Source organism: Ochotona curzoniae, unplaced genomic scaffold (genome assembly GCF_017591425.1).
Source record: "Ochotona curzoniae isolate NIBS_2020 unplaced genomic scaffold, NIBS_Ocur_1.0 contig_3819, whole genome shotgun sequence".
NCBI lineage: Eukaryota > Metazoa > Chordata > Mammalia > Lagomorpha > Ochotonidae > Ochotona > Ochotona curzoniae.
The window spans coordinates 39080813-39103906 of record NW_024466004.1 but is presented as its reverse complement, the minus strand read 5'-3'; the positions used below and the strand labels follow the sequence as shown (position 1 = coordinate 39103906).

Here is a 23094-nt window from a genome sequence, read left to right as displayed (position 1 = left end):
CAAACAATTCATCTGTAAAGGTTGTAAAGCAAAGAAGCCAGCATAACTTAGAAATAAGAACAGGGGCAAGTGTGGTGGCAACCAAGTTAAGCCTGTGGTGCCAATATCCCATGTGGGCGCAGGTTTGTGTCTTGGCTACTCCCTGTAGCCTGATCCAGCTCCATGGTGATTCCCTGGGAAAACAGTGAAGGATGACTAAAGTCCCTGGGCCCCTGCACCCACATGGAAGACCTCGTCAAACCTCCTGGCTTCAGATTGGCTCAACTCTGGTCACTGTGGACATTTTGGAATTGAACCACTGGATTGAGGACTTTTTCCTTTGTGTTACCTTTCAATTGAAAATACAATATTTTTTTTGAAAACGAGAAATTAAGTACAAATTAGATTGCAACTGTTCTGGTGAAGCAACAATGGCACCAATGTCCCATCCATCTGCCATGCTACACGTAGCATGCCTGTCAATTTGTTCCTTTCTTGCATATCTTATTTCCTTAGCAACCAGCGTGTTAACTCTATCTCATCTTCAAATTCCTATTCTCCTCTCAGTTCTACTACCATGACATTAGTTTAGTTCTTTGTAACATCTTGTCCAGATTATTCTAAGGAAGAATCTTTTGACAAATTTCCTTTCTTCTATTTTTGTCTTTCCTTGGAATAGTCTATTGTACCCTAAAGTATGCCTCATTTTAAATACTTAGTGCTCCAAACTGTAGTTAGTTTTTTTTATTTCTTCCAAGAACAATGTGTACTTTGAAGACAAATATTTCATTATCCTACGTCTCCAAGGGTCAGCATTGTGTTGGGCTCATCCCACAAGTAACACCCCTAAAATATATATATAAATATATATATGCTTACATATATGTAATAAATATATTAACACAAAACATCCAAGTCAAATTCATACAAAATAAGTAAGACGTATTCACATGTTATACAAAAAAAATTAATGCTGAAAAAAAAGGCATCAATTACCCATAAGAACTATTATTACAGCTTTTGTTATGTAGAGGAAGAACAAAAAGAAAATTTCCAAAGCACTACAAAAAGATGACATACTAGAATCTTGCATTCTGGCACTGAAGATTACTAACACCTGAATAAACCTGATAACCCTAGCAAATGGTATACATTCAGAAGGATTTTATTTTGCTAAGATCTTTTAGGTAGTAGTAAAGAGAAGGCAACACTTTTTAACTTATTAAATAACCAAAGAATGGGTCTTTATTAATGATAGAGCAGATGTTACCAAGCTAATTCAAGAATTAGCTTCTGGCAATTCATTAAACTCTACTGAGTTAAATAGAGGATTAATTACAAATGAATACACATCACTCACACACACACACACACACACACACACACACACACACACACACACACACACACACACACTTACTTTTAGGGCATGTAGAATTACAGCCTACAATCCACTCTTGTATGGTCCAGAAACTAAAAATGCTTTTTTACATCTTAAAAGGGATAGGAAAGCAATTAGCAGCAGCAGTGACCACAGGCAGCAAGCAAGGTTGAAAAGATGTACTGTTTGGCCCTTTAGAGAAGTTTGTTGATCCTGTAGTTATGCATTTTGTAACAGTCAAGAATCATTGGAATGGAAGGGGTCTTTTCCATTATTGATACCCTAATTATTCTCCTGTTTTGCTAGAAGGTACAAAGGAACAATACAACCCAAAATAGAGAAGGTTGAATTTCTCATTCTACACTATGCCATTTAAAGTCTCTTAATTACTACAATACACAATCTGAAATAACATACAAAATATTCGGAATAAGCTTGTGAATTTTTAAACTCATAGGTACTTTCTTACCTGAAGGCCTTTGATGAAGTTTTGAATTGAGAAATCATGATACAAAAAGATATTGGTCAGAACTTGCAACACTTTTTCACTTATTTTAAAGGGAAATTGAGTTGTAAGAAGTACCTGAAAGAGAATATCCAAGGGGAAGGTGGAGGTGCACTCCTTATTAATATTCATTCCTTACAAATATCAAGTATACATAATGAAAAGAATTTTAATATGACACAATAAATATGAGAGCTGCAACAGTAAGTCATTTTTAGATCAAACACTAGCTGAAATTTTAGGTTGAATCACCCAACAACGTATTACATCTTCAGAACTATCTTCCCTCTAATATACAATTTCTTAAATTCCGCCTTTTACTATTTAGACATTTTCCCTATCAGAAGACACCAAAGAAGCTGCAGTTGGCAATTCCTGTCATGAGATTTTTTTCTCACTGTTACTGATTTGAAGTAATGAAGAACAACACAGTGTGTACTACTACTGAATGACAAACACAACATTAACTGATGGATATTTCTAAATGCAAAGTAGCTGTACTCGTACTGTATCGGTACTTTTCAACGGCCTTCAGTGAGGTCTCACACCTGAAAACGTAAGTCAGGGCAGATTTAGCCTAGCAGTTAGCTACTCTTCCACATCAGAGTGTCTGAGCTGGCTATCTGGCTGCAGCTCCCAATGTAGGCGAACACTGGGAGACAGCAGGAACGGGTTAAGGAACTGAGTTCTTGCTAGCGACTTGGTAGACCCCCATTAGGTGAACTCTCCAGCTCCAGGTATGTAGGGAGTGAATTAGTTTTCTCTCAAAAAGAAAAGAAAAGGAAGAAAAGGAAGGAAAAGAAAGAGGGAGGAAGAAAGGGAGAAAAATGTCATACTAGGCTTAGCTGTAGTAGAGCAGCAGAATTTTAGTACACCAAACTATTTTAAAATACTGCAGTAGAAAAATTTTCCTGGGTAAGAGGCAACTAAGGTGCCACTTGGGAACCCCACACATGACCCTGGTTCAAGAAACTACATATTCTGCCTCCATTCCACTTCCTACTAATGCACATTCCAGGAGCAGCAGACGATGTCCTAAGTGCTGGGGTCCCCAACATACACATGGGAAACGAACACAGCTGCAGGCTTCTGGTTTCAACTTGGCCTGGTACTGCAATAAGCAAACAAGCAGATGAGAGATTTCTCTCTCCCTGGCTGCTTCTTGCAGATAAAGTGAAAGTAACTCAATTTAAAAATGCCAATAAATCATACAAATACTACTGTTATAATGAAAGGGATGAAAAATGATTAGTAAATAAGGTTGTCATCAGTCTACCTTACAAAAGCAACAAAAAAGCACATTTCAAAGGAGCTGAGTCTAGCAAAAATTTGTAAAAGCTCAACAGGAAAATATCTTATTTCTATTTAGTAGAGGTTTTACAGTAGCTGAGGCCTGGGAAAATTTTAATATTTATTTGTTGTTCAGATGAGCATGATACTCAGAAAAGAATCTATTAAAAGCTTCAAATCACTTTCTGTAAAATGTGAGTTAAAATACATTTCCACCTATAAATTCTATAAAAAGTTATTTTTAAAACCTGTACTTTACAGGCTTTATAGATACATAGACATATACGGGTGTCATACATAAAGCTTACGCTCATCTACAAGAAAGTTTATACAAAATTACTTAGGAAATGTAAAGTAATTACATGAAGCTAGTAAGATAAGCAAAGGGCTATGTTCAATATTCGCACTCAGAGATGTAATGGTTTATCATTGACATTTCTATTTATAATCCACGCTCAGCAGTTTTCCTTTCATCCTATTACATTGGTAAAACTTCTCATTTTTACCTTATCAAGTACTGAAGACAGGTGCTCCTTGCAAGATAATGTCTGGAACAGTTCTATACATAAAAGAGATGATATTGCATGAGGAAGCAACCGGTGAATGATTACAGGAGATGTGGCAATACCAAAAATGAGTATGAGTGGAAATTCGTGAAGATGTTGACTAGTTTGCAAAGAAAGACACAAAAATGAAATATTTTTAGTAAACACATTTCAATATGTTGTATTTCAAGATAAAACAAGCTTTATCACCCACTTTCTAAGGTACTGCCAAGAAATCATACTAAATCCTAAAATTTTCGAGCATTCATTTTCTGTTGAAGTAACACAGAAGTAGTTATTTTCAAGATATTCCAGCTTTGAATTCAATCCATTAATGTATTAATGATTCCTATCAGTTTATGAATAAAACAGAGGTCAAAGAGAATAACTGCCTGGCCCAACCACTGTACAATCTCATATTAGAAGAGGTATTAGATTACTAGATTACACTCAATCTGACGTTTCCCTCAGAGTTTGAACTTTACCTGTAATCTTCCTTACAGGCCATCTAACTTATGTTTCAGTAATTCAGAGACAGGGAGCTCATTAGTATGCAAGGTAACCTATTCTATTTATAGACATTTCTAGTACATAATACATGATCCAGCCATAATAGCCAACAACAGAAAGCTTTCTTGAGGGCCTGGCATTGTCATAAAATGAGTTCACCTGCCACCTGTAACACGGGTATCCCAAATGAGCATCATTTGAGACCTGGTGGCTCCACTTCTGAACCAGCACCCTCCCCATTTGCCTGGGAAAGCAGTGTAGGGTGGTGCAACTCCGGGGCCTCCCGTCACCCAGATGAGAGATGAAATGGCTCCACTGCTGCAGTCATTTGAGGAATGAAACTGCAAAGAGAAGACACCTGTCTCCACTGCTTCTTTCTCTGTAAATCTGCCTTTCAAATACATAAATCTTAAAAAACAAAACTTGGTCTTCATGAACATCACTCAAAAATGCTCCATCACTTCTCACTTTCTGAAACTCTTAACATTATCAGGATGAACACAAATACCTTCTGCAGAGTAGAGCAGCACTATCTTTGAGGGCTACGACGAGACAGGACTCTCCGGGGATCATGACTAATGACTGCCTGCTCCTTCCTGTTAGCCAGTGCTTCCCACTATCCCAGCTATATAGATTACCACCTTCACAGGAGTAAAGTATCCGACTCTCCGAGCATTAAGTTTCCCTTTACTTTCAGCGGATAGACCACAAGCCTAAGTGTCAAAGGAGTACAACTTTTCTGTGCAGTTTATTCAGAATGGTAAGCAGTCCAGTGTCAGTTTTAAGGAAAGTCCTAGCATCTAGAAATTTTGAAGTAAAATAATAATAATTTTAAAAGTATAACACAGTGTGGTTTTAGGCAAATGGAATTAACCATTAAATTGACTTAAAGAAAAAGTCAAAATATATTAGTTTTTCACTAGGAAAATATAATTATAAGCTGATGTTATTTAGAAAATATTCTTGCTCAGTAAAGCTAGTTGCAAATCAGGGCCCCAAAGACTGCATAGCTAATCTTTAGCAAATAAAGATTTGATAAACCATCTCAACCTGGAGGAGTTTTTCCCATTGAATGCACAGGAGATCTTGGTGAATAAATTACACTTGCTATTGCCTTACCAAGTTCATTAAAAACAGGTTGAATTTGTAATTCATCATCTTGAGTCAAGAAGCAAATGAAAAAACTGAGTTGCCTTTGAAAACTCAACAATAAAAAATTTGGCATCACTTTGAATTTTGTCCAGTCATTCTTAAAATGAAGACTGCGTTTTATAAGGTAAAAAGAATATGTTTTCTGAATAAAAATAATTTAGCAAAATCCCAGGTGACACGCCATCTACCTGCTGACTGTGATGAAGTCCTGGAGCACTTTAGTGGTGAAGCTTTCCATGTCCTTTAAGACGAGCACAACAGGGGAACACTGCCATTGGTGAGAAGAAGTCCTCTTTTTGCTTGGAAGTTTTGGCTCGGCCTTCTTTTTAAGCCATTATGGAAAGAAGGAGTTAATATAGTAAACCACACCACCCAAAGTCGCAGCGTCACACATTAATATATTTTCCTTCACATTTCACCGTAACATTGTTTCTTTTATTTCTTCTACATAAAAGAAACAAATTTCCACAGATACTACCAGAATCTGTCTGTCTGACCTGGGAATAATACCATGAAGAAAAAGGTTCAGGAAAATCACATACACAATATTTATAAACTATTTAAAGACTTATTTCATTTTTATTGGAAAGATAGATACACAGAGAGAAAGATCTTCCATCTACTGGTTCACTTCCCAAGTGGCCACAATGGTAGGAGCTTCAACCGATCTGAAACCGGGAGCCAGGAGCTTCTTCTGGGTCTTTCACATGGGTGCAGGGTCCTAAGGTTTTGAGCCATCCTCTGCTTCTTTCCTAGGCCACAAACAGGGATCTGGATGGGAAGTGGAGCAGCCAGGATACGAACCAGCACCCAAATGGGATTCTGGTGCATTCAAGATGAGGATCTAACCACTTATGCTATCACACTAAGCCCCAAATATTTATAATTTTTGCTGAGATAAATGACACGAACAGTAGGAAGAAAATTTCCTACAAAATTGATTTTTCTGGGCCCAGCATGATAATTCAATTGACTAATCCTTCCCCCTCTAAGCTCCAGGATCCCATTATGGGTGCCAGTTCATGTCCTAGCTGCTCCAGTTCCCTTCCAGCTTGCTGTTTATGGCCCAGGAAAGCAGTAGAGGATGGCTCAAAACCTTAGCACCCTGCACCCACATGGGAGACCTGAACGAACTCCTGGGTCCTGGATTCTGATTGACCCAGCTCCGCCATTGCAGCCATTTGGGGAATGAAACAGCAGAATGAAGATCTTTCTGTCTGTCTCTCATTCTTTAAGTGTGCCTTTCCAATAGAATAATAAACAAATCTTTTTAAAAAGTTTATTTTCTACTGACAGAAACTTGTATTTTGCCTAAAGAGGTCTTTGTATTTTTGATTAAAAGCACAGCAGTACTTGCTGCTATTGTGAAATTTCACAGTCCTCCAGCTTTCTGTCCTGCAGACTACGGAGGACAGCAGTCGGAGCTGAGGTACAGGCGAGACCTGGAGAGCGTGTCCCAGGACCTGGCTTTGGGTCCTGCAGAGATTTGTGAAGACCAGAGGTTGGCAGCTCTTGCTATCTGTGTCTCTATCTCTCTGCATCTCTCAAAGAAATAAATTAAAGAAACAACTAAAAAGATGGGGGGGAGTGGTAAAGATCATCTGGTCCAAATATAATCTTCTAAAGGTACCTAATTATCCATTTTAAGTAGTGTTAGATTCCCAGAAAATTTTAAATTACAGTCAAGTTAAGTATTAAACTTCATTTAATTCCTATAGAAAGTAAAATGAAACCATTTAATATGACTATAGCAAAAAGATTAGGTAGAAAATGTTGTCATAGTATGGTTTTTCCATCTTGTTCCAGTTATACAGCATCACCAAGTAAACCTGTAGCTTTATACTGCAGTTATCTGGCATCACCAAGAGTATTCATTTTCACCAAGGCTGTCACAGTAGAATGGAATTTCTCTTTATTTTGACTTTAAATATACTTACAGAACATCAACTTCAAGAACTCTAAACATGGAACAAATCAGATTTCCTTTAAATAATACATGATTATTCCTCATAGGATTAAATGTACAATACATACTAGCAGGATTGTCTATTGCATTAAAACAAATATTGAGGTACCAAAGAGATAATACATTAAAGTTATAGCCATTGTCACAGAGACAGAATGAACCTAGGAGGTAGTATATTAAAGTTACAGCTGTTGTACCCAGAGGCAGAATTTGCAATAGATCAATTCCTGATGCTCTGTTATTGTCATGGGATGGCATTTTCCACAAATAAAATGTCATTTTAAGAACTTAACCACTTATTGAAGATTGGGTTGCACAAAAATAAAAAGAACTATTTTTAATTCTAGTATCCTTAAAAAAAGTCACTGTGAAAACTTATTTCTGTGAAAGCGTATAGTAAAAGAGAAATACAGTATTATGTCCAATATAATTCCAAGTCCCATAGGTTACAAGCCAATTTTCTGAGAGAAAAACACCTGTTTATATTTACCTGTGTGACAGTCTTGTACCAATCAAAAAGCAAATCCATTGAATAATGTGTCCTTTTCTGGGTGACATGAACACTTCCTTCCTCATTGGATTTTACATCCTCACAGCAATTCATCAACTGTGAGACCAATTTTTGCAAAAAATGTTTCATATCTGTAGAACATGAAAAATAAGATAGCTTTTTTCCTGTTAAAATTAAAGCCCCAAAACTTCCTGATTGGTAAAGGAAGCGATCTGAATAAAACACGACTTTGTATATTTACCATCAGTGTAACTAACAAAACATTTAACACATTAACTATTACTGCTCTTTAGTATCCTCTACTTCCTACATAATTTTCATAATTAAGGACAAGACTAAAATTTACATGTATTATGTATAACAAAAGCAAAACAAAGTATAAACATGACAACTATAACTTATTTAGAAGAAGTAGGAATTTAAATTACACTAGACAACAGAGTTTTTAAGTTCCACAGGAAAACTAAAGTGGTATTTACATGAATCATTTTCCTGCTTATAAACCTTCCATTATAGTGATTTTTAAACATATATTTAGGACTTTTATTCATTTCCAGTTAGTATGACTATGAAATAAAAGTATGTGAAATATTTATATCAATGCAAATCCAAATAAATTTTAGTGTATCACATCCTCTTTATGGGTGAAGATGGTTGAAGACACCCAAGACTGGCTGTCAAGGGATTATTTTTATCATGGTAGCATTTCAATGTACTGCTGTAAATATGAATCTATGTAATCTATTCTCTGTTGGGTTAAAAAGAGTTTCAATTTCCCAGTTCTCAGCTCTCTGCCCTAAATCTTGCTCTATTTATTCACTGAGTTCAGAAACAATCTAACAAACTTATTGGACAAGTACAGATGTGATGTTGATATGGTGGCAACACGGCTGCTAAAAAGGAAGCAAAAAATGGCAGCGTATGACAACAGTGGAGATTACTCAGGGAGCCAATCAATTTCACCTGCTAACAATGCCCTTTGTCTACATGGGAAGGGATAGGAAAAGGGAGATGTGTAACATCTTATTGAACTAATTGTGTGTTTATACTTCATATTTTACCTGGACAATCTTTAGCTTGCAGTGAGACTACATATGGTGTGACAGTATTCTGAAGGACCTCTGTTAGACTTCGGAATATTGAATCATGATCTGTGACATTCACACCTATGGGATAATCAATCAGTTAGCAACATTTTTATTAATCATCACCATTTCAGTAATAATTTAAAATCAAAAGACTACTTAATATTATCAAAAGACTACCAAGTAATAATATTTAAAACACAATTAGTAGTAGAAACCAAGAAAATACCCTGTGTAAGGATACTAACCAAGAATTACATGAAGGTGTATACAGCTGATTTATCATAAAAACTGCTTGCCACCATGTCTCTTTAAAAAAATTCACTGAGGATATATTGCTGACCCTTGAAAACATCTTTAGGACAAAAGTAATTACACTGTTAAATTTAAATAGAGCCCTTTATTAAAGGGGCCGGTTCTGTAATACAGTGAAATAAGTAGCACCTAAAGTATTGGCATCCCTGTTTGAGTCCAGGCTGCTCAGCTTCTCATCCAGCTTTGTGATAATGTACTGAGTAGACAAGAAAGCCTAAGTATTTTGTTCGTGCCACCTGTGGAAGACTCGGATGAAACTCTAGACTTGTGGCTTCTGAGCTCTTTGCTTAGACCAGATATGAGTGTTGTGCTTGTTAAAGACTGAGGAAACAGATGAAAGTTCTCTATTTCTGCATGTCTTTCTGCTTTTGAAATAAGCAACTAAATCTAAACGATTAAAAAAAATGATCATTCAGAAACAACATACTATAAATTCCAAACTGTGGCACTGACTTAACAGCTGAGGAGAAGCCAATCATGATATCAACAAAAATATTATTATATACAATAGAATGATATACTTAGCTGACTTGTGAGGGAAAAATTTAAAAAGAAATAAAAAATATAGGTTCTTTTGGAATTTACCAAACCATTTTTGTGTTCATAAATCAGTTTCAGAGCTCTGTATACAATTATCAGAAATAAGTACAAATTTTTCCACCACTTTGCATAGAATTCTGTTAACTGACACCACACCTTTCCTAACAACAGTATGATTTCTAGAAAGTCCTTAGCGCTTAGACAGACATCAGCAGCAGATACCCTCAATTGCTGAAAACCGCTACTATAAAGTTTCTATTACTTAGAAGGAAAAAAGTTCCAGAATTCTCTGTGCCAGCATTAAACATCCTTTGTTGTTTTTCAGAAGAGTTCTAAATGCCAACTTTTAAATGCATTTATATAATTTTTGGAAAAAAGAAAAAAATGTGTAGCTCTGCGTAAGCATTCTTTCAGTACAGACTTTTTTTTTTTTAAATAACATCATAGTACTCCTAGCATGTATATAGGCTATGATTATGTTTCTAGAGTCTGGTGTTGTAGAGCAGAGGTGTTAGCCACTGCCTACAATGCCAGCATCCCACATTAATGCTGGTTTGAGACTCAGCTGCTCTATTTCTGATCCAGCTCCCTGCTGGTATACCTGAGAAAACAATGGAAGATGTCCCTATTGCTTGGGCCTCTGACATCATGAGGGAGACCCAGACAAAGTTCCTGGCTCCTGGCCATATCCTGTTCCATCCCTGGCCACTGTGACTACCTGGAGAGTGATCTCTGTCCATCTTTGTCTCCTTCTCATTCTGTCACACTGTCTTTCAAATACTTTTTATTTTGATTGAAAAGTCAGATTTACAGAGCAGAGGAGAAACAGAGAAAGATCTTCCACCTGTTGTTTCACTCCCCAAGTGCCAGGAGCTTCTTCTGGGTCTTCCACATGGGTGTACGGGCCCAAGGCTTTGGGCTATCCTACACTGCACTCTGAAGCCACAAGCAGGCAGCTGGAATGGAAGTGGAGCAGCTGGGATATGAACTGGCACCCATATGGAATTCCAGGCACATGCAAGGTGAGGACTTAAGCCACTAAGACACCAAGCCGGGTCCTCAAACAAATGAAATTTTTAAATGTAAGATTTCAGGCCTACCCACACTTATAAATTAAAATCTGCATTTTAGTAAGAACCCCTAAAGCTTACTTGTAGGTATATGAAAGTTTGAGAAGTATTATCCAGAATATCTGAATAAGATTTGGGTAATGCCACACAATTAGAAGCAATATTAAACAGAAGAATTTGCTACCTCAGAGTCCACGAGAGTAACAAAGCTTAATAAATAATTGGAAGTAAAAGAAGAGCATGTCTAGAATCCCAATAAATTAAACTCTGTATGAAGAACCAAAGATGCAAATTTGCTGATATTTCCAATCAATTTTTCCCATTATCCTAGAATCCAAATGTTTGTTAAAATTGTAATAATATTAGTACCCAAGAAATTTATAACCTGCAATCAGAAAGCAGCTTACATACAATTTAACTAAATCATTTTTTCTAGGCAATTAATATAAAGTAAGGAAACAATCCATAATTAAAAACAAAACAGAGAAAGAAAAATGAACGTGACAGAGTAACTCCATTAGATAATACTTTTGAAAAGCATAAAAATCAAATCTACTAACATAATAGAGGTGTCTTTACTAACAAATTCATATATTTTCACAATATATTTAAGAAAGAGTAAAACCATTTGTTTTCTGCAAAAAGCTGAATAAAGAACTAGCTGAACCAATTTTTGTTAGTTTATATATAAACGATCAGTACAAAAGTTTTATTAGGTTTGAAAACATACAAATTATACTTCATTAATTTTGTAAATAAGAGACAAAACAGGTTGCTCAAGAAAGTTACTTATCAATATTCTCAATAACATAATCAAAACTAAAAAGTAAATACATATGTATTTATGAACAAACACAGAAACATACCAAGCACAACAGCAGCAGTTGGAATTTCTCTGAGTTTTATCTGAAAACCCCAGTCCCTTGAACTCTTCTGTAATCCGCAATGAGATTTTTGCAGAAACTCAATTAGACTATCAAACAGGTTTTTATTTAATTCTTCTTGTAGCCGCTACAAATGAAACGCGAAACTTTATGAATTAAAATTATTGGTAGTAATTGGATGCAACTTTCCCAGTGTAGAAAGTTTAAACTTTTTTCTCTGACTGCTCAGCAATTTCTGTCTATGAGAAACTAGCAATATATCATGCATGCATTAGTATTTGTGAACAGGTGAAAAAAGCATATAATTTATTAATATGAAGAAACATGTAAACTATATACAAAGTATGAGAAAGAGCCACATGAATTAAATTTAAAGACCACTTTGAGCTATACAGAAAAACAGGGGCTTCAGGCTTAGCAATAAAGGAAGGAATGGTTCAGCAAGCTATGAAGGGTTAAGGGAGCAAAATGCACCAACATACAGGCTGCTTTATTATGCAAACAAACTCTCCTGCTAACAGTCATCAGAAGGCTACCAGCCATAATGACTGTCACATCTAGCAGTCTGATCCTCAATGCCTTCCTTCTGCATTACAATGTCTGAGGGATTGCAGAAAAGTCTCTGCCTGTATTTCACATTAAGTTTTGGAGGTATAGGTAATTGTCATTTTACAGAAGGATAGCTTTTCCATTATTATGTCTGCAGTCCTTCTGAGCAGCCATCTGGAAGTATGCTGGGGAAGTGTGGGGAGTGGCCAACCCCACGTGTATGAGGGGCCTGCAAGACCGTGGCTGGCCCAGGGCCAGGAGGCAGAGTTGGTCTCACCAGCAGGTAAACAGGAAGTCACAGGGATAGACTAATGCCCCCACTGCGATTATGTCATTACTACCAGCCTATCAGGTAGTACCCAGTGGACCCACGGGGAGATGTGATTGGTGGAGAACTGTATATAAGCAGGCTGCTTTCGGCAATAAACCTTTTCGTTCGGCCCTTTTCGTTTGCCTGCTTTTCATCCATGTCTTTCTTTTCATTCGCTCGTTCGTTTGTGTGTGTCTGTGTGTGTGTGTGTGTGTGTGTTTCCTTCGGTGTGTGTCGGTTGTAGTGGCGGTTCCTGTTTTTCCAGGCCCTCGAGAGCTCCTCGTCATTTTAGTGTCGCCGCAGAACGGCAGCAGAGAAGTATATTCTGGGGGCTGCCTATTTTGATCTCCCTCACTAGGTTTGAAAAAAACATTGTCGTAGATCCAATTCCAAAGTTTACATGTTACATGATTAAAAGATAGATGGAATAAAAAATGACTTTTTCATACACCGCCAATAACTAGTGCTACGGACTTTGGATTCTCCATTTAAAACAATGCCTCTCACTTATTCATTCAACATTTACTTACCACCTATGAATGACAGATTCTGCTCTCCAAAAGGAAAGAAACTAGGCCAAAAGTAGGATCTCATAGGTTGCAGGTGATGGGTTGAGGTGACAGGAGGTAAAGGAATGTTAGAATGAGGAGCCAGGAAGGCAGGTAAGAAGTCAACACCCAGTGTCTGGAGAACCACAAACACAGCTAAGCGTGTAAGAAATGAGATCAGACTAAGAGAAAATAAACATGGTGTTAAAAGGTTTGGATTTTATCCTATAGGAAGTCTACTGGAGAAATGTGAAGGAGAAACATAGCCAATTCAAGGTTAAGAAGGGATAACCTAGCAGTCTGATGAAAATCAGGTCACAGGTGGTAAGGGAGTCATCTGTCATGGCAAGCAGGCAGAGCAGAAAACCCCTGGAGCCTAGGACAGGGCTGTATTTGCCCAGAAGAGGTTTTTCAAATTTTCAAACGGTTTTTCAAACGGTGCCTTAAGAGTTAATGGCACAGCAAGAATCTGACATCAGTCAGAGACACCAGGTGGGGGATATTTTGACAACCCAGCGTAAGATATGAAGAGGGCCTAAACTGGAAACTACGGACACATGATACATGGATACATGGGCGAGCTGAGCACAAAATGCCCTGAACAAGCATGCAAGGTATTCAAGAGGGAGACCTACTGAGGGCTTGTCTGAAAAGTATTCAGTTTGTCTACCTCAACCGACAGGTCAATCTCACAGGGGATATGGTGAGTTTTCACTCAGCCACGTGCAAGAACCTTTGCAACCCTTTATTCTTTATACTCTTTTTTTACCTATTCCCAGAAATATCCTTATTAAAAAGAATTCTTTTCATCATACCCTGTCACTGAAGATGCTTTTAACCAATCTTGACCTAAACACAGTGATTTCCAACTTGTCAGGAACTCTGCCCACTCCTCCACTTACCTGTTCAGGCCAAATCAATTTTTGCTGTGTAATGATAAAGGAAAAATTACTGTTGTGAAATAAAGAAATTCTGACTAGAATCTGACCACCCTGAAACACTTCCAAGAGTTATTAAGGGGCTACGTCACTCACACTCTGGGCCTTGAATAGCCTTTTAGCATCCTTTTTGCAGAGGATGTTTATTTCTGCCAACAGTACAAAGCCACTAGGTATAAAATAATAAAGACTGTGGGAAGTAGAAATGCAGTGCCGAACAAATACTGTCCCTAAAGCTTCCAAACCAAAACATGTGACACTGCGATGATCAAAGTAAACAAGCTGCAGACTCAAGCTGCTGGCACCAGTGTTCCCCCTTCTCTGTACCAGACACATTTTTCAATGTTGGAAAATAAAGAACATGATAACCAGCAATGAGGAAAGAATACAGGAGAACTAAGCCAATAGTGCCAAAAGGGCTTCATTTTGACATATGTAACTGCATGAATAATTTAAGAATGTAGCATTTGAAAGCTCCTTGCCTTAGCAGCTATCTTAAACATATGTCCCGGTAGCAATGCTTAGTCTTTAAACTGTGTTTACAGGACAGAAAGACTCTTCTGGACCAATATTTCCTACATTAATCAGTTTTCTCATAAACTAGTAGAAAAAGGAAAGAAACAAATATGTGATTACGATATTAAAGAGAGTTAACAAAAAAAAAAAACCACTCACCTCAGTCTCAGATTTCATCTGTTGCCACATCAATTGGTAAGTTTCAAACCGAAGTTTACTGTCTTCGGATGCATTTTTCTTTGTATCAAAATAGTCCTCTAAAACACAGAAGGAAACCACTTTGTCTTTTTATATAGTTAAACTTAAAAATTGCATAAGGTACAAAGTAAGTGATGGGGATCGAATTTTTATAGGCACCAAATATATAGTTACATACTTATGATTTTTTAAAAATAAGCTATATTCAACATGTTTAATGTGACTTATTTTATTCTACCGTATTAATTGTATTGTTAAGATTAAAAATTCCTTTAATCTTTTTTTTAAACTACATTTATTTCATTTTATGACACAGTTTCATAGGGTCTGGGATTCCCCCAACCCCTCCCAAAACATTTAATTCCTCCACATTGTTACAGTAATACAGATCATAACCAGTCATGATTCCTTCATTGCAGGCATGAACCATGCAGAGAGTCTGGCATCTTATTGTCCAGATAAATTCAACAGCTCCATTGGGTAACCATCGCTGGTCTGAAACCAGAGCTGGCAGAATAATATCCCCTCCAACGAAAAGCCCCTACACAATTTCAACAATTTACAACATCATAAAGTTAATGGACATGGTATTGAGTGACCACTATGTTAGAAAATGCAAGTTCTAAACCACATCCTGTAACTACTTCACTGACATCTCAATTATAGTTTATATGCAACCAGCTGTTATACACCTTAAAATAGTTATATGGTACTATTCAGCTATCTTGTGTCTATTTTTATTTATATATTTAGCAGCTTAAAGTATTCAAGCGTGATTTCTACTGAACTTTGGAAATTTAGGATAGTCCAAACAGGCTTATAACTCTAACAAGCCATATGTTAACAACTGAGGAGCAGAACAGTTTTAGGAGGGGTGTGCAGAGAAATCTTCAATACCCTAGTGAGGAGTAACTGATCTTTGTGTCCTGCCCAGGAAGGTATATGGGAGTCCAAGCTGACCGTTTCCTGTCTGTTCTAAGCTTTCCTTATCGGTCTCTGTCTATGTGATCTAATTTTTTGGTGGCTCCGGAGCAACCCTGATGGTCATTGCAAGAGAGGGTGGGGATCCAAAGTTGGAACTAAGTAAGGACCAGATAAAGTTTCTCTCCCAAGAACTGAAGGAAGTTTACTGTTCTTCTGTTTCTGAGGACCACCCGGGGCTCCTGAAAACGCCTTTAATCTTTAAGACTGTTTTCATCATTTACTTTTTAATTTATAACAGTTTAATGTTTCTGGTTCAAGATACATATATTTACTATTAGTGTGTTTCATTATTTGCTCCTATTCTAAGACCCAGTATACTTCGTTGCATATATTTGCTTTTTCTTTCTTAAAGAGTATATGTATTTATTATAATTATTGTTATTTATTTTTATTTGAAAGGCAGATTTAGACTGGCTCACCTCCGATCACTGTGGCTATTTTGGGAGTGAACTAAGTGATGAAAGATTTCTCTCTCCATAATTTACTCTTTTTTTTTTTCACTGTAATTCTTGCCCTTTAGATAAATAAATTTAAAAATCTTTAGAATTTTTTTGAAATTTAATAGTTATACTTTCTCCCAGCAATTAGATGGGTTTTAATCTAAATACTTGTATACTTTGACGGATTTTCTTTGTGCTGAACCCGACTGTATTTCTGTACATTTTTTTTAAAGACTTATTTATTTGAAAAGCAATTACAGAAAGACAGGGAGGGAAAGAGAGACATCCTTCATCTCCTGGTTCACTCCTCAAATGGCCACAGTGAACAGGGCTGCACCAGGGTGAAGAACAGCTTTTTGTTGGTCTCACACATGGCAGGTACCTAAGCACTTGTGCTATACTCCTCCACTGCTTTCCCAGACACATCAGCAGGGAGCTGAATTGGAGGTAGTCCAGCCAGGTCCCCAGCCAGCACCCAGATGAGATTCCAGTGTCAAAGGCACCAAGTTTACCTACCATGTCATAAAGTAGGTCCCAACCCACACCACTTTCTGCACTGCTTTAACTGTGATAGCTTTTTATACAGTACATTTTAGCATTAAGTATATCTGGTTCTTCTTCCTACTGTCTCCAAATATAGATATTCTTTTTTGAAAAAAAAATTAGGCCATTCTTTAATTTCGCAGCAATTCTCTTTTCAAAAAGCATTAGAGGGCCCAGCGCTGTGGCGCAAGTGGTTAAAGTCCTCGCCTTGCACGCCCGGGATCCCATATGGGCGCCAGTTCTATCCCGGCAGTCCCGCTTCCCTTCCAGCTCCCTACCTGTGGCCCGGGAAAGCAGTCGAGGACGGCCCAAAGCTTTGGGACTCTGCACCCGCGTGGGAGACCCAGAAGAGGCTCCTGGCTTCGGATCGGCATAGTATCGGCCGTTGTGCTCACTTGGGGAGTGAGTCATCAGATAGAAGATCTTCCTCTCTGTCTCTCCTCTCTGTATATCTGCCTTTCCAATAAAAAAATAATAAAAATAAATCTTTTTTAAAAAAAAAGCATTAGAATGCTGTTTTTATCTAGGTAAAATCAAATCTGTAGACTAAGGCAATATAGTATTTGCTCAAAAATATTTTGTTGGCCCCAGTTGTAGGTAACTGCCTAGGCTGCCTTGTATCTAGGCAGTACAGTGCTGGGAGAAAAGCACCCAGTAGCTGGTGGGCATTCTAGGCCTGGTTAATGCCAAACTTGTTAACTGTATGAGTATGCCAGCAGTTTCTTCCTCTACTTCCTCTTCTTCTTCTTATTACCACTATTATTATTTTTAAGATAAATGGGAAAGTCAGGGAAGTCCAGGCTTGGACATGCCATCCCACTTCCCATGTGGGGGCACTGCAGGTTACCAGCAAAAGGGGCCTGGGAATGTATTTGTAGTGGGAGTTGCTGAGGGCATATTTGACAGGGAAGGAATGATTTCTGGGGGTTTCCTTGGACTAGGCCAGTGCACTCACAGGTAGGCAAGTGAGCTGATATGCAGTGTTTTAGAGAGGGGAAACTAGAGGCCATATCTGGGTCAGGCCAAAGCACTTGTCCACATGGGAAACCTGGGTTGGGCTAAATAACATTGCCCACTACCCACTGATAAAGCTGGGGATGTGGAGCAAGCCTAGGCTGGGTTAGGGCTCAGTACCCACCGGATCATACAAGAACTGGGTCTTGGGGTGGGTCAGACTGTAGAATCCATTAGTGAGAGCCAGAATGGGTAAGGACCAGTCAGATTAGGCCACAGTACCCACTGTTGAGTGCCAGGACTAGGGGTCATCCACGATAGTTTGGGCAGCAGCACCCAATGGCATGTGTACAATCCGGGACTGGTAGCAAGCATGGTAGGGGAACTTGGGTAACTCCCCTGCTAAGTACATCTCCCGCTGGTGAGTGCGACAGTTGGGGCTGGAGTGTGCCAGGCCAGGCTGGGCTACAGCACCTGCTGGCTCATGTGTGAGCTAGGTCTGAGGTCAAGGCCGAGCAGGGTCAGTCTACAGCACATACTGGCACGACTGAAAGCCAGGACAGGGCACAGGCCAGGATTGGACTGCATCATCAGTTAATTCATATGACAGTTGGGGGTGGGCCAGACTTGGCTAGGCGGCTGTACCTGCCAGTGAGAGCTGGGACTGCGGACAGGCTGAGTTAAGCCAGGCTATAGCACCTACTGGTGAACACCAAAGGGGCAGGCCATCTCAAACTACGCTACAGCACCATCTGACACACACAAGACCAGGAGCTGGGAGCAGGCCTGGAAGGGAAATTTGGGGAATCCCTTGCTGGGTGGCTGCTTCCACTGATAAGCATGACAGCTGGAACTAGGGGTGAGCTGGTCTCAGAGCAGACCAGGCTGGGCAAGATGTTGCACCTGTTGGTGTGCAAGAGACAAAATGGGTGAGTGCCAGGATTGGGTTATGAGTCATGTCAGGCTAGACAGCAAATACCCACTGGAAGGTGCAAGATCCAGGGCTGGGAACATGCTTGGAAGGGGAACAGTGGGCACTCCTCTGCTATACTGTACTATTGCTGGTAAGCACAAGAACCAGGACGAGGGACCAGCCATTCTGGGCAAGGCGGCAGCACTTGTCAGCATATGTGAGGGTGAGATCTGGAAGCAGGTCAGGTTGAGCTAAATTGCAGCCCTCAGGGTGTGTTTATGAGAGCTGGATCAGATGTGGGCTGGGCCTGCCTTAGCAGATGCTGGAATGTGGAAAAATCAGAGCTGGGGGCATGCCTGGTGGGGATATAGGGACCATTTCCCCTAGGCCACAGCACCTGGTGATATGTGTAAGGACTAAGACTATGGTAGGCTGGGCTGGGTACCCATCAGTTGGCTGCAGTACCCATCAGTTCATGTGAAATATAGGGCCAAGGCAGAACTGACCAAGCTCATCCACTAGCATATGTGTTGGCTAGTACAGGTGACAGACCAAACCTGACCCTGGATTGGCTGGCACACACAAGAGTCTAAGGTCACCCCAGAAGAGATTTCCTGGTGGATTCCACAACTGGACTGCTATAGTCAGACCTGACCACAGGGAAAAATTACAGGATATGTAATCTGACCATAAAATTCAGCTGCTGTGCACTGGCCAGTTTGCCCAGGTGTAAAGGGAGATTGGATGGATCTGACAGCTAACTTATCCAGTTTAGCACGGAACTTCAACTGTCTTGTTAGAGGACAGAAACAGAACCAGTTGGACAATTCTCCTGGTCAAGCTAGCAGCAAGTGTCTGGGGCCTGTGGATGCACTAAGGTGGACTCTAAACCAACAGACGTTAGAAAGATTTTCCCAACTCTGAAGTAATGAAACCAACAATGTCTCAGGGCTATGGAAACCACTCAAGTAACACCCTTAGAACCAAATAAGGGTCTCTAATGCATCATCAAAGGACTGTTTTCCCTCTCCAGTGCTGATGTAGTTTGACAGCAAAGAGTAGTCTCTTCCCCCTCCTCCCCTGAGGACCTGGGAGAGAGAGAGAAAAAAAAGGCTGAAACACGCATCCCACCCATATTCCTCCATGCCTCCTGACCCTCTCCATCCTAATCAGAAGCCCACACAGGCAGGCATCCTTCTCAACTATGAAAACAACATTAAAAATTTAAAAATAAATGAAAAAGCTATTTTCTTTGTTTACTTGAAAGGCAGAGTTACGAACAGAAGGAGAGACAAGAAGAGAGAGAGGGACGTAGAGAGAGAGAGAGAGAGAGAAATTTTCCAACAATTGGTTCACTCTGCAAATGGCCTCAAAAGCCAGGGCTACACCAGGCCAAAGTAGGAGCCCAGAACTCCATCCAGATGGCAGAACCCAAGTACTCGGACCATCTTCTGCTGCTTCCTAGGAACATCAGCCTGAAGTTGGGCTGGAAACAGAAGAGGGGGGGACTCATTCTAGCACCCACATATGGAATGCTGGTATCTCAGGTAGTGACTGAATCTGCTACATCACAATGCCAGCCACTACACTCTCTCTATTTTTAAATGCTAGATATTTTATCATCACAGCTAGATCTTTCCTGGCACTAAATTTCTACTCATAGTATTTTACCTCAAGCACTGCTGTTAAATTATAGTTTCAAACAGAAATTCTCTTATGTTACTTGCTTTTTAAGCATAGTTTGACTCCTGAAGTTCTAGCAAGCATTGATTTTTTAGTTGAAAAAATTAGAATACACTGAGGTCATCAAATGGTAAAACGGCAAAGTTACATTGACAGAATACAAACAAAAAAAGCAAGAAAATATTGTATTACTAAGAAGCAAAAGAGAATAATCAGGTAGTTTCAAGAGAACAAAGTCATTTTATACTGAAAAGGTTTAGAATATTAAAAATGGCAGGTCAGCACAAATTTTTATGTGTGAACAATGTTGCATCAAAATACAACATGAAAAATTCACTTAGGAATTAGGGAACAGCAGCAGGACCCCTTGATCTCTTTCCATGACTACTCTCCTTCATAGACAAAGCAGGTAAAACTAAAATCAGCACTGAGAGGAGCTGAGGCACGTGAGCTCCGCCTGCTGTCAGGATTTCCCCTGCTGTGCTTCCCACTCCCAGTGCTTGCTTCAGCGTGATCTTCCCACAGTGTTGAGGCTGAGTCCCCAGTTCGTGCTCAGGCACTTTTTTTTTGGATGAGCAGTCATCACAGAACTGAGAAGAGAAGGAGTTTCCAGTCTTATTCCAGTCGTACACCCTAAGTGACTAAGTCATGGAACAGATGGTGGGCAAAATGCAGAGCATCTTCCTACTCCTTTAGGCAATCTGCTTCAAAAACTGCAGCCCAGGAAGACAAGCACTAAAGTATGGATGTGTCCTACTCATTCCTATCCCATCCAAGGCCAATTCCTCTAATATTTTCATTGATAATAACAGTATCTATTGGTCTTAAACAAGCAAAATAAAAAACAAAATTAATTTCTAGGGTTCCAATTATACAATTGAGAGTATTAATACCAAAAAGCGTAGACAAATCTAAATAAATTACAGCTGAAATTTAGCACAGAGAGTTTTCAGCAGGAAAGGCTTTGTGGCCTAGGTGAAGCTGCCCGCTGCAATGTGGGCATTCTTAAGAACTCTGGATCGGGGGGGGGGGGTGTCTCAGGACGGGGTGTCTCATGCCTGGATCCCAGACGACAGCCACCACGTGCACATGGGGAGCTGTTCCCGGGCGGCCCGGCCTGGACCTCAGGGATTTTGGTTCTTTGAATCGCTGCTTAGGTAGATCCAGGTTGACCTTACTATGCTTCTATACGTGAATTAATCCTAAAGACAGTAACTCTTCCTTTGTAGAGCCTGTAATCTCTGAACAATGTTGACCACCAAATACCAGTCCATGCAAAAGTCATGCATGGCTCGGGGCTTGTCCATCAGAATCATATCCTGTTACCTGAGATGATGATGAATCAGGAGAAGGGTCTCATTAAGCAGGGCCATTACATTAACTAGCACTCGAGAACCATATCTGGGGGTAGATTCTGTGGGGGATGTGTGGAAATTCTAGCCCCACTGGTTAGCTCAAAAGTTGGGGTGGTGATTGACTAAGCTAGGTGTGACCAAGGAGCCTGCCATCAATCACAGGTAAAGGAACCCCCAATAGTCTGGACTGGTGAAGGCAGCAGCATCCAAATGTGCATCCTGAATAGGGTGTGGGGAGGGCTGGGCTGCAACTTTCACCAGGTCACACAAGGCCAAATGGAAGGCCAGATTTCACCGGTACCTGGCCTAAACCAATGGCATGTATGAGAACTGGGTCTGGGAGTGCATTAAGTGGAGGAACTTGGGAAACTCCCTTGGCGAGTGATAGCTCCTGCTGGTAAACATGTGGTCCAGAACTGGGGGTTGGACAAACTGGGAAAAGTAGCTCTTACAATGTTGACCACCAAATGTGTCGATTGGTAATGGAACAATTGGCTAATGTGTCAATTGATAATGGAACAGGGTGGACCGGGCAGGACTGAGCAAACCTTAGCCCATAATCGAAACTAGAGACCAGGATGGAGCATAGGTCATGCCAGCTAGGCTCATGAACCTACCAGTCTGCGTGAGCCAGGAACGCTAAGCCACAGTGCCTAAGGCAGAGGTCGGGACAGGTGAGGGGCTGAGCCAAGCTGAGTCAGAGTAACCACTGGCATGGGCATGATATACAGCTGGGAACAGGCCCAGATGGGGAGCTAAGGGGACAACCCTAGCTGGGTTGAGGTTCCCACCAAGGAGCATGTCGGCTGGAATTGGGGCTGCGTTCTGAACGGGACATGGTTGTAGTCTCCCTTGGCACAAGTGTGGACTGGGATTGGACGCACCAAACCGGGCCAGTACTCAACACCATCTGGTGTCCTGGAGGACCAGGGTAGATGTGGGATGGACTAGGCTAGGTCTCAACCCCTCTGAGCCATGTGTGAGTCATATGTGGGTATGGACAAGCCATGGCTGGGCTGAGACATCCAACAGCAAGGACCCGTTTGGGTTGAAGGCCAGTCAGGAAAAGCCACTGTTCCTGCTAGAACAGGAGGTGAACTGAGTAGGGCTGGCTCATGGACCCACTGGTAAGCGTGAAACCTGGAATTGGGAGAGGTTCTGATGGAGAAGCCTGGGCATTTCCTCTAGCAGGACACAGACCCTGCAGGTAAGCGCAAGAAACATGATAGAAAACAGCCCAGAACAGGCCACGGAAAGTTACCCAGTGGCATGTATTTGGCATGGGTTGGGGGCAAGACCAGGCTGAATCAGTTCATGTCACCCACTGGCAAATCCAAGCACCAGAACAGTGTGGGTTGAGCCAGGTTCGTTTGCAACAAAAACTAGTGCACAATACAGAATGCCAAGGTGAGGTTGCCTATACTGGATGT

General features: G+C 40.1%; 1 protein-coding gene across 2 annotated transcripts in view; it reads right to left on the bottom strand.

Annotated features, from left to right (window-relative positions):
• ORC3 (origin recognition complex subunit 3) overlaps positions 1-23094 on the bottom strand; it is a 61778-nt gene that overhangs the window by 31399 nt on the left and 7285 nt on the right. For both annotated transcript variants that reach the window (XM_040983745.1, XM_040983747.1), the window contains exons 3-9: positions 14754-14851; positions 11716-11860; positions 8901-9005; positions 7819-7970; positions 5551-5684; positions 3662-3821; positions 1830-1943 (exon numbers count right to left, since the gene is read on the bottom strand). In XM_040983745.1, coding sequence (XP_040839679.1) covers positions 1830-1943; positions 3662-3821; positions 5551-5684; positions 7819-7970; positions 8901-9005; positions 11716-11860; positions 14754-14851 — 908 coding nt within the window. The remainder of the gene's footprint in view (positions 1-1829; positions 1944-3661; positions 3822-5550; positions 5685-7818; positions 7971-8900; positions 9006-11715; positions 11861-14753; positions 14852-23094) is intronic.